The sequence below is a fragment of the Nipponia nippon genome, unplaced genomic scaffold, assembly GCF_047370975.1.
Source record: "Nipponia nippon isolate SJK-2023a ecotype South Korea unplaced genomic scaffold, ASM4737097v1 scaffold_3, whole genome shotgun sequence".
Taxonomy (NCBI): domain Eukaryota; kingdom Metazoa; phylum Chordata; class Aves; order Pelecaniformes; family Threskiornithidae; genus Nipponia; species Nipponia nippon.
In genome coordinates, this window is record NW_028262347.1 from 75,383,391 (window position 1) to 75,399,064 (window position 15,674).

Genomic DNA, 15,674 nt, shown 5'->3' on the forward strand with positions numbered 1-15,674 from the left:
CTTAACAGTTTGTAAGATGTAAATTATGCTACCTTGGGGAACCTGTATAACTTACATTGTTTATGAAAATCACAGGTCTTTTCCATATTGTCACTAGTTCGAGTTTGTCTAGCTAAAAATGACCAAAACCATAGCTGCCACTGGACAACTATAGGGTAAAAAATTATCTTGGGCTCCAAGTCAACAGAAGTTTGCCTAAAAATATTCAACACAGTTGCCAAGCCAATGGCAGTTACTAATGGGCAGCCATGGGCTGAATAGCCCTGGGCATAGCTGGATCTTTCATGGCTGAAGCACAGTGGAAGAGGACAGTGGGCTGGCAATTCACACTTGTGGAGCCCCTGCTTCAATTGCTGTGAGGACATTAGCCTTTCATTCAGCAAGCGGTATCATCAATCTGATGTTTTTCTTCAGCCCTTCAGATCCTAATAATTAACATCCACACTGAAGTAAGGTTAACAGAGAGAGATCACAGCTTTGCTGTGTTTGAATTGCTTGTGCTTGATTCTACAAGGACATTAACAATGTGATCCTAAATCTCTGAAGAAAGTCCAGCAATAGAGCTGTCTGGGGTAAGGAAAAGCAGTGATTTTGCTCAGGGCACTCACTTGACCACTAGGCTCACAGAGAATGGTAGCACAGTCAAGGCTTGTCCTAAATCTCTCCAGGTCCTTCCAAAGAAAATCTGAGGGAGGTTTGTGAAGCACTGTAGCATCTGCTGCCCAAACCTGCAAAGATCAAGCAGCCATTAGATTAAAGACAAAATGGCTCCTGGATATTTATGCAATATAAGAACTCAGTAAAAACATCAGGTTTTCCTCTTCCTTTTTGATTTTTGTAACACTGGTCACTATTTGATCTGTGAAATCAAAGCCGAAAGAACTATATTTCAAGACTCGCAGCTTAGTTATAGTGATTATTTTCAAGTACCTCTCCTGTGGATTAACAGAGATTAGCAAAGGCACATTTTTCAAGGTGTGATAGTAAATCCTGGTTTTTTTGGTCTGCCTTGCTGAGAGTAAGATTAAAAATAGGCAGTTTCTTTTATTTTCTGAATTACCAGGGGCATTGGAAGAGATCTGTGATATCGGCTTTAAAATTCCAGTCTCTGCTTGGTTCTGGATTCCCTCTGTTCAGGGAGAAGCTGTCTCTACTGGAGACTAGAAATTTTTTGTACTTTTATCCTTATACAAAAGATTTAACAGCGTTGTGCTTTATAAAGCGAACACAATTATCTGTGACCTTTATCACTAACAAAGTAGCAAAAGGACCCGTTATGAAAACATTTGTCTTACATAAGACAACCACAACACGCTTTTGCAAGCGGTGTTCCTAAAGGATTTGGCATTTGCCATCTCTGAGAAAATGGCTTCAACCATTTCCTGGGAGCCAAAACAATTCTCATTCAACTTTAAAGAAGTATCTTGAAAAAAATAAAATGCTCTCTTCCGAAAGTGCTCACCATACGGCACTCTGCCAAGGTTTATTTGTGGCTTTTTCACACACACACCAGAAGACAGCATTGACTGTGGCTCTTCTGGGCCCCCGCCAGCTTGCATTTCCAGCTTTCTTGTAAGGGTGCTCACACAGGGCTGCATTGAGCTTGGTGATGAACATGGGCTTTGCCTCCTTTTATTCTGTGAGGCCCCAGTTTTCATCTCAAAAAAAGAAAAAAGCACCAGTGGTAAAAGAGTCTTCAGGCCATATTCCAACCATCTACACTGGCATCTAACTTGAGCATTTTGCCTTGGTTCATCTGTTGCTCTCCCAGGGAGCTGGGGCCTGGAAGTCCTCCCTAGCTGGCTGTCTGACACAGACACTATTGTACATGAATTTTAGATGCAAGAGTTGGCAGGCTGAATACGACCCTTTGAAATTAATAAACCAGCAGAAATTTTCTGCTTTTCTACACCGAAGCAGAAGCTGTGGCAGACCTTCTACCTCAGTCAGTTGTTCACCCAAGAGCCCTTTAACGGTTATGGGAACAGCAACCTTGTCAGAGGCTTCAGCACTGATCAGAGCACTTCAGAAAGGACTGCTTCTGGGGTGGGTGGGAATGGTTGGTGTGTCAAAGCCAACTAAGAGGAAACAGTTTCTGGGGAGATCTGCAAGGTGTCTTGCAGCCAGCCAAGCAGCCAGCATCTTTACCTGCTACAGCAAAGGCTGTACCTGCTCTGAGTGTGGGTACATCCCAGAGGTTGCTGGAGGCCGCATGCAGACACCAGCAGACGTTCCGCAGCTACACCTGCAACTGAGCCTTGGTGACATTTAGTTCACATGTTCAAGTCTTTTTCATTACCATGGATATCAGATGCATATATTTGCTGTTTTCTATTTAAAGCTTTTCTGGGGTACGATGAAGTCATCTGACTCTTTGCATCTTAGATCCTACCTACCTCTCTAACTCTTATTCAAACTGGCAACAAGATACATCATTGAACTAGCTGGAGGGGAAGTAATTTTTGAAGAGCAGCAGCCCATGCACTGAATTTTTAACATATAGTTCTGGCACAACATCAGAGGAGAACACATCATTATCTTCCTTTTACAGAATAGGAAACTAAGGCACAGAGTGTCATCATTTTTCCTAAAGTCATCCAAGGCAAAGCCAGGGACAGAGCCCCATTGACAGAACAGTGGTTTATGGCCTTCTCTGCTGGATAACAGCTGTCCTCAGATAGTGGGCGCAGTCTGGAAAGCAACATAATTTTTCTTTTTCTTTTCAGTTGAGACCCTACTGTAGTGATACCTCAGACTATACACAAAACATATTAATTGCTTTAGGAGCAACACATAAAACTGGTTTCCTTTCCAGTTCTATTATCTGTGGGCTTCTGATCCAAGGTTCACACCCTCTGTTGGCAAACACTGGCACAACTCAATATTCTGACAGTATGGGGAGATTTTTATGGGAGCAATGGTTGGAAAAAGGAATGTATCAAACAAGGACTTTCCAGGACAGCTTCCCATTGCTGGGCAACGTGAAATGCTGGATGTGTCATGCAAATGCCAGGCTTGTACTGATGATGGACATTAGCAGCTTCTGAATTCATCATTATGAATGACTGTTAAGCCTTTCTGAAAATACAGACTTAACTTTGAGTTTATACCATCAGGCTAAGAGTGCACCCTAGTCTGCCAGCTGAGAAAAGGCACTCAAACCCCCCACACTCACTGTCACGGTGGAGTTGGGCCCCATCCTGGTCTCGGGGGGGAACCGAAATACAGCCACTGGTTGACCTTGGATGTCCTGCTTCAAGAGATAATCCCCAATGTTTTCCTCTTTTTTGGGGGCACAGTTCAGGATCTTCACAAAATGACCACCTGGATCAACTTCAGCAATTTTCAAATTTCCGATAGCACTGAAAGAACAGAAGTTGATTTGAAAGTGTAAAAGCATTGCTTAATTGAAAAAATACATGTATTTCCTTATAACAACTAGCCTAGATGTCAGTAACTAATGGTAAGTAAATGTACTAGAAGTAGAATATTTACAGCACTGCCATTCTACTTTTTATGCAGTGCCTTTCATCTGAAAAAATCCATTTGCATAAAAATTAGTATATTCTATTTCTTTTTCACACTTAAGTAGCATCCATTACCATCAGAAATTAAAAGATCCTTTATGGGGCAAAAAGTCATCAGTATACCATTTGAATTTGTTTTTGTCTAAATCTATATAGGCTACAACCTCTAAGGCTGCCTTGGGTATTTAGCCCAGTATTATTAGTGGCAGTTGTGTAGCTGACTCCCTTCGTAAGTTCAGAAAATTCCTCCCGTCCATCAGTATACCTTTCTCCTCCTGCCTCTCAATGTTTTTTCCTTCCTGGAGAAAGACAAATCTTCATTATTAACGCTTTATTATTAACTCGGAGAGACTCCATGCTACAAGACTGAGATTTCATCCCTCCCTTGTTGCAGAATCACAGCAAAGCAGGGTCTGTTTTGCATCTGCAGTATGATCAGGGACTTCTTGTGTGAGCAGGGGAACACTCAATCTCCCTTAAGCACTGGAAAACAAATTTATCACTTGAGTGTTCCTTTAAGTAGCGCACATGTCAAGGGAGCACTTTTAAACACTCAGTCCCAGACTGTAATACTCATCATAGGTCTTATCAGACAGGTTGTGAATGAAGTCTAAGAATCACTCAGCTTTTGATGTGGCATCTACTGCAATAAATTTCATTATTTAGCACTGGTGCAGTGTCTTGTCTGTCTTCTGTGTGTGCAATGCTTTTGCCCTTGCCACATTCGTCTTGTTCCAGTAAGTTTAAGTCATAGACCTCTGTGTGTATAGTAAAGGTTGACCCAACAGCCCAGACAGCCTATGTGCTTGCTTAGCATAGCCAAATCCTCATCAACAGTGTGACAAACACTGCCCACCCGCCCCAAATAATTCAGCTGTGTGGTGCAGCAGTAAGTCACGCTTGCTCACGACAGCCAGGCTGCCTCCAGGCTGCCACTGGCATTGATAGATTGGGAAGCAGAGCCCTGGGTAACTGCCCCCTCCCTGGCCACAGAAGACATGCATAGTGAATGTAACGCTTGGCTGCCTCTCCTCTGCTTTCTTGCAAACTTTGCGCACTCCAGAGTGTCCCTCCTGCCACTCAGTCCTGGTCTATTTGTGCTTCACATCAGCAAGGAGAGACCTGGAGACAGCTTACCGGAGATGCAGAGCCTCGGAGGGACTTTGGCAGCACAGCCAGGCTGAGGGGCTGCTGACCTTCAGACTCTTCCCCCTCTTCTGGCTGCTTGCTTTCATCTGGCTGCCAGTTTGGCATGTTTCTCCTTCCTCCCTGCTCATAGGACCACACTCTAAGCTGGATCGCTGAAATAACCCAGTGTAAAAGGTTTGGGGGGGACATTATTTTAACCTGAGCTTTTTTGTCAGTCTCTGCAAGCTGGCTGTATTAGTGCAGCTGAAGGGATGGACAGCTGTGCTTAAAAACTTTGCAGACTGCTGATGAAGAGAATGATCTTTCGGGATCCCTCAGTTTGTAAGTCATCATTTACACACGCAGTACACATGCAGATGTAAAATGCCGTGACTCAAATACACAGCTGCTTTCTACATCGCTACAGTCCTGGAGCTCCAGCAGAAGCCTAGGACTCCACTGGGCTCTAAAAATAGAATGACACCAGCAACAAAGACAAACCCCTGACATTCTTACCCTCTGGAAGGGCGTAGAGCCAGATAAGTCAATGGGAGAAGACTTAAACCATACAGAAGACAAAGATCTGCCTGATCTCCCATCTCTCTCTATCTGTGCAAGGAAAATGAAGGAAAAGTTTTGGGTGGTAAAATGTATCTAGGAGGAGGACAGGAAAAAGCAGATGGGGAAAGAGACTTCCTAAAATGGTCTTAAAAGGTCATTTTTATGATGTAACATTGTAAACAGCAGAATCCTGGTTGATAATGGAGTGAATAATGAGGGTCTAGGGTAGTGTGACTTTCCCTAAACAAGACCTCAGGTTGAACCTAGTGAAGCCAGGGAGACTTGGGAACATAAAATGGGGCTCACAGGAGTTTTTGATAAAACACACAGGTCTGGTAAAGGAGCAAATGACAGGACATGGGAATTTGGTGTTGGAAGCTGCTGAAGCATGCAATGCAGAGCTGCCAGCTTGCATCCAGGCAATCCACTGCCTCAGAGCCATGCTGCCTGAAGGAAATGGTCAGATCCAAAGCTGCAGGGGTTGAACGGCAAGGTTAGCTCCACAGTGCCTAAGGGTGAATCAGGCAAGAGCTGTTAGTGATAAAGAAGAGTAAATGGGCTTGATCATTTTTCAAATTCAAATGCTTCTGAATCAATTGGGCAGTCTCCTGTGCCAGCTCAGAGAGCACAGTACTTTTGATGGGCATGGAATGGGAATGCTCATCATGCAATTCTCCTTCCAGGCATGAACATACAGCCTCCTTCTGTGGACAACTCCCGGTACCGAGAAGAGCCTAGGAGGAGCTGTCAGCTCTTGATGATCCTGCTGTAGGTGGGATTTCCAAGGTAATGGCTCTCTGGCATCTCCCTTTTGTTCACAGAAGTAGTCATCCACTGCTCCTCTGGCTCAGCCTGGGATTAACAGCCATCTTTATTCTCTGCCTGTACTGCCCAAACAGAGCTTCTAAGTCAAGAGCCCCTTTTGTGTTAACACATGTAAATCTAAAAAAAATCCCTAAGAATTAATGTCAGTTTTTCATATAGGCATGGGGTCTGCACATAGCAAAAGAGAGACGTGGAAGAAAAAAAGCAATGAAGGAGAGCAGCAGGTCCAAACCCGACACCAGAGACCTTGACTCCACTCACCACAAAACTTAGGCGCAGATATACTTCTCCTCACTTTACTTATAAGAGAAAGTGAAGTGCTTTTACACATACACACACTCCTTCACACTCTTTCCTGCTCTTTTCCTCAGAGACTTCTGTCTTCAGTCAGTCATCCTTGCTTGCTGTACTTTTCTTTAAAATGTAATTGGATAATCTTCCAGATTTTGGGAGAACCCTTTGTCAGAGGAATTTCTGGGGATATAGCCTCTATTTGATGAAATTGAGAGTGACTAAATTAACAAAGGACTGAATAAAGATTATTTGTTTGTACTGGAAATCTTGTTTTACCAGCAACTATTTTTAAGGAATCCGATAACAAAATACTTATGCTTTGTACCTTCATGTTCTGGTATAATATTTTCTGCCAAACAAGGCTCTGAATTTACGAATATCGTGACCTATGTGTATGTCTCATTGGGAATTTGGACCTTAGCCTGTGCACTTCCTACCCTCGACCTTAAAAATCCCAAATGTATAAGCACCATTTGAACTAATTCCCCCAAACCAGTTTGTTGTTTGCACTCTAAGCATGCATGCAGTTCTTAGTTCCATGCAAAAGCCCTACACTTAACATGAGAGAGGGAGCTGGTGGGGAAAGTGACACCTGCAGGACTTCTCTAAGAACATGTACAGCCAGCTAGCTGCTAGATGGCAACAGACTTTTGTGAGTTTAAATGAGGGAATAACATCTCTAAGGAGATGTTCACTGAAGGCTTCAAAGCTTTTTTTAGCAAGTCAGTTTACCTTTCAAAATACTGGACCAGCTCCTGTGAGACGGGAGCTAAAGTGCTAAAGTGCATGGAGGAGACGTTGGTGTGCGTTGATGCTGTAGTTTCTTTTGCTATGTGCTAATATTCACTGGTGGAACAGAATCCAAAATTTTTTATAATGTACGTAACTCTGAGGGGAGATAAAATGTCAGTGCTCTTGGGAGCACAGGGTGCATTAGCCATGGACCCGTCACCTGCCAGTAGGACACCATTTGAAGAGCTCCACTGTGAGCTGGTGGAGGTAGAAACTGGGCATTTTAACTAGAATACGTGCCAAGAATTCAAGTCTTTCTAAGCTCTTAAGCCTTAAAGAAAGTCACGGATTGATACTATTATTATGCTGGGAAAGGCTTATCTCCAGAAGTACGAATCTATTTATTTTTATGCCAACAGATTTAACTATATTAGAGGGATAAAACAGGAAAAGTCCCAGGAGAAGGCTCAGATCTTTCTTTGTGAAAGGCTGAGAAATGGTGCATACATAGTAGCTGTATGCAACTATAGGCCTGAAATGCCAAGGTTCAGCTGAGATCCCGAGTGCTTTACAGATCAGGGATTAAACTTTACTCATTCTCAGTACGTAGAGCACTTGCACTTAGTACAAAATAGATATTGAGGATTTTCAATAGCCATGCACAAAATTTCAAGTATCTGTGTCTATTTTTCTTGTTTTCTGCAAAACAGTCACCCCAAAATACAGCAGATTTAGCACTGCTCAGGTGCAAAAGTCAGGGAAAGGTTTAGGGCGACATTCACATTGAACGCACCCAACATCTGTCTCTAAGAATCAGCACCAGGACACGTGTGACAATACTGTCACCCTCTTGCACACAGCTGATAGCAGAAAATCCTGATGCAGTGAATCCTGACGCAGCTGAAAATCCTGATGCCTCAACTCCCATCCATTTCTCAGTATGACATTCATTAACCATCTAATTAAATCTAGTTAAACATATAACCTTCAAGGTGCTCTAAGTATGTTCACATATTCTCAAAAGCAAATGGATGTAAATTAAAGTCGATTATAAACAACCTCCCTCCAAATATCCTAGTTGGCCAAACCCACATATTTCTACTAAGCTTATGTATACTTGTACTGTGGCTTCACAAAAAATCAGATCAAGACACACTACTTATCAACTTTCTATAGAAGTATTACTAAACTATGTGTTCACACTGTTTACACTCAAAGGATGTTGTATAATCCAACACCAAATTAAAACATTAAGTATTGTGTACTCAATGTAAATTTGTTTACTTAATGTATACAACAAGAAAAGGTATACTTTAAATTCACATAGAGTGGAATAAAAAAAAAGTGCTAGTGTGCTGGCATGGTGGAATACCATAATAGTAATGAATCAAATGAGAATTAAAAGAATTGCTTAATTTATGCATTTAACGAGTTTAACCACACACAAAGTAAACTGTCATCGCATTTTACTCTTTATCTTCAACAATTAGCAGAGCTAATGACTTCTTTTGTTTTCTGTATGAGACAAGATGTGATTCAATCCCCACTGAAAAACAGTTCACACAATACAAGGAAATACATAAAGGGGAAGGTGATCTCTTTTATCTCCTAATGTTTATCTAGAGTTATTCTCCCTAAGCCCAGTCAAACAGTATGGCGTATCTCATTATTTAGAAACAGCTTTAGAGCTCTGAAGACAACTGGAGCTTTCATGCTGGCTTTCAAAGGTATCTTTTCATGGCTCTCCCTGTAATGTCCCAAGAATTACACAGATCTCTTTATGGAAACATATGCAAGGAGCACCACGGGTTTACAAAGACTAAGTCCATGAGAAAAATGCATATAAAGTCGACAGAACTACAAAATGAATGAGAGCAGGGAGAGCAGCAGGCATCAAAGAGCTGGGAGTCAGGAAAGCATTTGATAAAGTGCCTCTCAAAATATTATCTCCCATTGGCTTAGGCATAAATACTGTCACAGGAACTGTCTGAAGGTCTGCAAACAAGGAATAATAATAGACGAGGGGGTTGTGTCTCATATGTTCCCTATAGGGACAACGGGTAGCTCTCATTTCACAGAGCATCTCCACATGTGATGTGTGAGGGGGAATAAAACAGCTGGTTAATAAAATATGTAGATAACATTAAGTTGAGGGGAGAGGGTAGGGGAACACAAACGAGAGCAAGAGAAAGAATACGGAGAGCCCTAGAGAGCTAAGAAATATGGGCAGGCAATAAGTGAGATGCAGCTCTTGGGAAATGGTACACTAATTTATCAGGGGGGAAATAGCATTCACTGGAGGGAAAAGTATGGAGAGCAATAACACTGAAAGAAGGCTAGGAGAAAGCCAATGATGCATTTGCAATCTGACAGAACAAAAAAGGCTGTTACAATTTTATGGCACTGTCTTTGCAGAGTAGGGAGCATGGAGTGGCAGATTCCCTTTGTGCAGCTGTGGAGAGGGGAAGCTGGAAGTACTAATCCTGATGTTCACATGCACCAGTGCCTGGTGTGACCAGGCTTCACCGACCATAAGAAAATTCCTCCTAGTTCCTCCTAGGAGTAAATGCAGGTAAATAGAGTTCTCCCACTTCTCATACAGGCAACATAGAGTTCATCCACTCCTCGCATCTTGGCCTGAGGCACCAAACATGCGACCTCATCCATGATGCTTTCTTTTGTTTTACGTACTACTCTGCTAGAAACTCTGGATTTAGGCTGGCATGAGACCAGAATAAAATGCATTGGGTTCATTTTAGGATGTCTCATCACCAGAAAAATATTGACAATTAACAAGGCATTATAGAAGGGTATAAAAATGATGAGGGATCCAGGGACTAATTTGTGGGAGGAAAAAAAGTAAAAGCGCTAAAATGCTTGTCTTCAACAGATAATCACAGGGACATGTGATACCAGAGTGGGTATGGCAGGTGGGTGGAAAATCCCAAAAAGGCAAAGGCTTTATACAGCTGAACTATCACCAATGAAATATCATTATAAAAGGAGAAATGTAAGTTGAGTATTGTGAAAGCACTCTTAGCAATAAGCATGTGCAGGCCTATCCACTGTACAACGCAGTAGGAAATAGTCTGTAGGAGACAGCGTCCACACGGGCTAGCCTTAAAACTGGAGATGTCAGTTGTCGTCATTTCTCTGAAGGAGACAGATCCAAGATAACTGAAACCAGCTGAGGATCTGTTTTGATAGGTCTTTCCCACCTTTAGTATATGTGAAGCTAAACTAAATATGACAAATGCTTTTTTGGGACAACTAGCTCCTCCAGGAGACAATACTTTATTTTTTTTAATGGGATTTCTAGGTGGGTATTAACCCCATACAGCCCACTTCAGTCTGTCACTGTCTCAAATAGCTTCATGCAGCCCATATGGTGGTACCCTCTGAAGTCCCCTGCAGTATCAGTTCTACTCTTGGATTCAAAACTGAGTGCCATCACCTGAAGACAAGGCCAAACCAGCCATGAGATACAGTGTTTCTGCTCCTTTTTTGGACTGCCTTCACAAGGGAGGTATCTTTGAAGCCCTGGGCAGAATGTATTAACAAACATTGAAAGGGACATGGTGAATGAAGGGTGATGTACCCTTTCTGAGGGTGAAGTCCAATATGGGGGCAGTTGTCCCTAAAGCAACAAGTGAGGTCATTACATTTCAAAGCCTCTAAGTTCTCCAGTATCCTCCTGGATAATGACTCAGCCTCTAATGAAGGGTTTGCTTGTGTTTCACAGCTCCTCTAAAGGAGATACTGCAGCAAACACCATTCCCTACAAAAATAACCTGAAGGAAAGCCCCAACTGTGCCTGTACCTGGATGCAGACTTTTGGTAGTCCTCATAAGCAGAATGTGTTCTTCCATGATTCTCCATGTACCCAAGGCTCTGGGCAATCTTTCTTGAGTCAGTAAACAAAGAGGTGAAACAGTCCTGGCGTCGTCCCGACACCGTCATTGAAAGGCTAAGGTTCCTTGATGGAGCAGAGTTCCAGTTTGGTATTTCAATGCCATCTTTGGGCTGAGCTGATGAGCAAGCAAAAGATGAAGACACTGAGTTATGCAATATTAACAGAAAGACAACTTATGAGAAACAAATATCTTTTTTTGGTAACAAAAATGGAACATTTAATTTCCTCTTTGCCTCTAATTGCAAAGCGATGCTTAGCAAACACTCCTCTCAAAGCGTTAAACCCGTGGCTATAAAATACAGCACAGCTGGTAAACTGAGTATTTTCTTACTGACATGTAGATTTATTACCTCACTGGAATTACCTTGGGTAATGAAAAAACAATAAATTATGCCATCAGTGGTATAATTGTCATCCTGCAATTTCGGTGCTGTTAGACAGCATAGCATCAGCTGTGAGCAGATAATGAATATATTAAAGCTCCCTTCCAATTAGAAAATGAAAGCGATAACATCCCCTAATCCCCTTTTTGTTCCCCTTTTCAAATATAAGTGTCCAAGAGGGACTATGCGGGACTCCCCACCCCAGCAAAGACAGGGAGAACCAGAGAGAGGGAACAAGCCCCGCGAACCCATCTTTCACCAGGAAAACTTCTCTCATCTCCCACATCAAACTCTCCCCAACAAACTAAATCCTTTTCAGTGCCTGTTTCTCAGACTATATATTTGAGATTTCCTTCAATGTTTTACGTTGAGTATGGTATGAGACTGACTCCACCAGGCAATCTATCTCTAACCAGATCTGGTGGGGCAGTCTAAATTGGGGGGCGGAGGTGGGGGGGAAGATGTATCCCTCAGCTCATCTTAGCTCTGAAACGACTGGAGCACAAATCAGCTTCGCTTGGATGAGTGTCTGGGTCAGACAGCATCACTGCAATGCAGATTAGCTTCACCAGCTCCCTAAGAGCGTTGTCTACAGCGTTACTTTTTTCCATCTGAGGTTGTTTTAATTACAAAAAACAGGGTGTTAGAATTTCTGTAGCCCCTTCTCCCTGTGAATTTCATCATGTCATGGTGGTGGCACAACATCAGACACTCTTCCAGTGTCATCTGTAATCCTCTCCCTTGGGATACCCAGGGAAGCACAGCTCCAGCCCTGGGACAGCGGTGCTGGTTCACCTGCCTGTGTTAAACAGGCAGTTAAGTGGCAGCCAAGCGGAATAACACAGGGGTAATAAGGAGGTCTAAAGTCTAAAGACAAAGCTACAGCTAGTGTACAGCTTAACGGAATGTGACTTTGGTTGAGGATGAACTGAACTAGGAAACGTTAAAGAATGGCATTTGGGCTTTTGGTACCAGGGAAACAGCACACGGGGCAATGAGCTCCCTAAGCTGGGAACTAGAAACGCTGGGCTTTGTTTTTCTGGGCTGGAGTCTTTGCTAGATCAAACACTCAGAGCAGCAGCCGAACTGGCAGCCGCAGGGTGAACAGACTGTGTTGAAGCTGCTTTTCACTGATGTGTCAACAAGCCAGTCTGTTCCTGAGATCAGACCGATGGTTGCTTTTGCTGTTGCTAGGATCTGGCATCCTTAAAAAGGGCTTTTGGGGAGCCTCTAGGAGGGGGCCTTGACACTGTTGAAATTCAGTGGGATCAAATGACTAATTCCCTTATGCTCCTTCGGAAACTACTGTCTAAACTGTGGTAGTGCTCCACAAACACTCAGCAGGGAAAAACGCTGTAGAGGGAGCCTCCAGGAGAGCATCTCTTGGGCATACAAAGCCTCTTCTGTGGTACCCTGGGACACCGCACCTTCATCAGTCATTAACCTGCTTTAAGTAGTTCACCCTGGGGCACCAGCTCTGCCCTGTAGGCTCTCCCTTCCTTTTTTTTTGTGCCATTTTGCTGTGTCTTGCCACAAGAGATATCTATACAGCAAAATTTGTAGTGGAGTGCTTAGAAAGCTCTCCTAGGAGCGAGGAGGGTCTGAGTTCAAACTCACCCTATCTGAATCAGGGCAATGATTTTAATCACAGTTTTCCACTTAGTGGGCTGGATTAACTTCCAGGCAATGGTGTGGAGGGGAGAAGGGATCTGTCAACAAACCTCACTGTTTAACAGGCTTCACTGTTCACCGATACACATACGGGAACAGAAGGGAAGGACCTGAGGCTAGTGGCTCACTCACACTCCAAAGGGTGGGACAGCAGAGGCCCACTGCTTTCCACAGATCTACCCCATATCATATGTATAAACATGCCCAAATTTGTTTGAAGTGGATCATTAACTACATAACTAAAGACACAACTGGGAGGACAGACAGACAAACGTGAGCACACGCACACACACACATAAAGCAGCAGGTCACATTGGCCTCTTTTCCCTAGAAGACCAGGCCATTAAAACATTTTTGCCACTTCTTTTTCCCTTCAGACAGCTGTTTATGGCAGGAGGACCTTTTGGACAGCAGCCAGACTGGGGCAATCCATCAATGAAGGATACCTAATGAAGGACTAGCAACCAATTGTTAGTGGAGATTCAGAGCATTAGCAGGTTTTGGAGGTGCTATCTGGTCTCTGATAGCTCAGCTTTGAGTTAAAAAATAACAAAAATTAACAAGTCAGCAGCCCATCTTAATTCATCAATATGTTGGAGATGCTCAACACTGCACCTTTGACAAAGGAATGTCACCCTCTCCCAACCCTGGGACAGACAAGTGCTGCTAGAATGAGCTGCAGCTGCTCCCTCCCAAGCTCTTCATTACAGTGCTTCACCACAGCTAAGTGTTTTGATTTGGTTCAATAGGCAGGAATGAAACATTTCAACTGAAGAATGTCCAAGCATTTTGTTTAGGTCAAATGAAACATCTCAACATTTCCAAACACGCTCTTCCCCAAGCAGCTGAATTAATGAAGCCTGGTTTCTAATGATTTTTTCCCTTCATTCTCCTTCCCTGTCCCCCTGCCCTGCCATCATGTGGGTTCTCTGATGGCTAATAAATGGGAAGGAGGAAAGGACATATCAACCTTTTACTCAATAGGAGCACTAACAGTATCTCTCATGCCTGACTGTCAATTTTCAGAAAACTTGTCGGACCTCATCCCTGAGGACACTATCCCCACGCCAACCTGGGAGGGAGAAACTGGTGCGTGTATTCCGAAGTTATTAAGGTTAGAAAAATGGGTGTATATGCACACAGACCAGTAGCTAGGTATCACAAGAATAAAAAAATCCATTTTTTTTTGTTTCCCCCAAAATGTCAGTGTTTCCATTTTTATCATTGTGCAGGTCTAAACCAAATGCCAAAATATCAGAATTGCCCACCAACTAGAAACTCTAGTCATAACTGTGTTTCAAGAGCTGTGCTGCATCCCCTTTTTCACAGGATGTTGTGCAAGCCCCCTAGTATGATTAGCATCATTGCTCTGGTCTGTGTTGAAGTAACTAAAGTGCATTTAAAAATGTAGGGGGACAAATATGCTCTGCTTCACTACAGAGACATTTGTCCTCCTTCTATCACGAGCCTCCCTCGCACAGAGCAGCACTCACCCAGATCCTCACCCAGCACCAGTTTCTTCTTGGACTTGCCTTTCTGTGGCAGCCAAAAAGATCCGGTGGCCAAGTGCAAAGCCTGGGCCTTTGCCCCATCAGCAGCACCCTGCTGCCAGACCGCTGCTGCCACTGCCCTCTTTCTCACAATGCAATGCTGGAGAAAATGACACGAGGAGGGAGGCAGACGGTGCAGAACCTCTGCTGGCATCGGGGCTGCTCTCAGCCCTGGCTCTGATTTGGATGAAGAGCTGGATGCTCGCTGTTCAGCAGCTTATTCTGGGCCAGTCACAGCTCCCAGAACATGTATACACAGCTTTCCACAAACCTCCTCCAGGCATCTACACACGGCTTGGAGCACAGCTGCAGATTTTTCTACATGGGAAAGCTAAGCCTACTATAACAAAAGGTGTGAAAATAAAACGTTCTTTTTACATATGGAGTCCTTATTGTAGCTATGTCCGTTGTGAAACACAAGAAAATAACAACACTCAGTCCAAGGAACACAGGCATACTCTCTACCACCTGAAGCCTCACCTGCCACTCTTATGTTTGGAGACATGATCAGTTCCAGCCAGAGTGTGGGATGTGAAATGGGATGAGGGCTGCTCCATTTCATTAGTTGAAATATAACCAAAGCCTCCTCTCAAGCTGTGGGGTTATATTTTCATACTGTGTGCATATGGACAGATAAAGGGCTGTGTTTTTCTGTCCTAAATACAAAGCTGTCGAGGCTCCAGAGCCTTACCTATGGCCTTTCTTTGCGAAGCCTGAGTTAGGCCAGAAGGTCGTGCCAGAGTGGGCATCTCTGTGGTCCTCGTGACAGAGGCAGGATGAGATAAACCCACAAAGGACATGTCTGAAGAATACGTTGACCCATCTGCTGTGGAGCTTGGAGTGATGGAGCCTGTGACCAATAGCTCAGAAGACAGCTGGAAGGATGTCATCTCTGTGCTGTATGGAAAAAATGACCCTTCAGTAATTTGTCAAGAAAATGATCTTTAAAACCAGACCAAAGCATACACTGGTCTCTTTGTTGACTAAATAAATAAGTGAGAGTAGGATATTATATGGGGACAAGTCATATCAATGTTAACCTAGAGAATGATATCCCAGCTTCTTTCTCATTTTAAAGCAGACACAGTCC

At 43.3% G+C, this 15,674-nt stretch overlaps 1 protein-coding gene across 1 annotated transcript in view; it reads right to left on the bottom strand.

Annotated features, from left to right (window-relative positions):
• The window catches only part of LMNTD1 (lamin tail domain containing 1), a 46,232-nt gene extending 30,899 nt beyond the window's left edge, over nt 1–15,333 (bottom strand). Inside the window, exons 1-4 of the mRNA XM_087767315.1 lie at nt 15,276–15,333; nt 10,888–11,095; nt 3,176–3,362; nt 609–728 (exon numbers count right to left, since the gene is read on the bottom strand). Coding sequence (XP_087623441.1) covers nt 609–728; nt 3,176–3,362; nt 10,888–11,095; nt 15,276–15,333 — 573 coding nt within the window. The remainder of the gene's footprint in view (nt 1–608; nt 729–3,175; nt 3,363–10,887; nt 11,096–15,275) is intronic.
• Nucleotides 15,334–15,674: the final 341 nt, after the last annotated feature.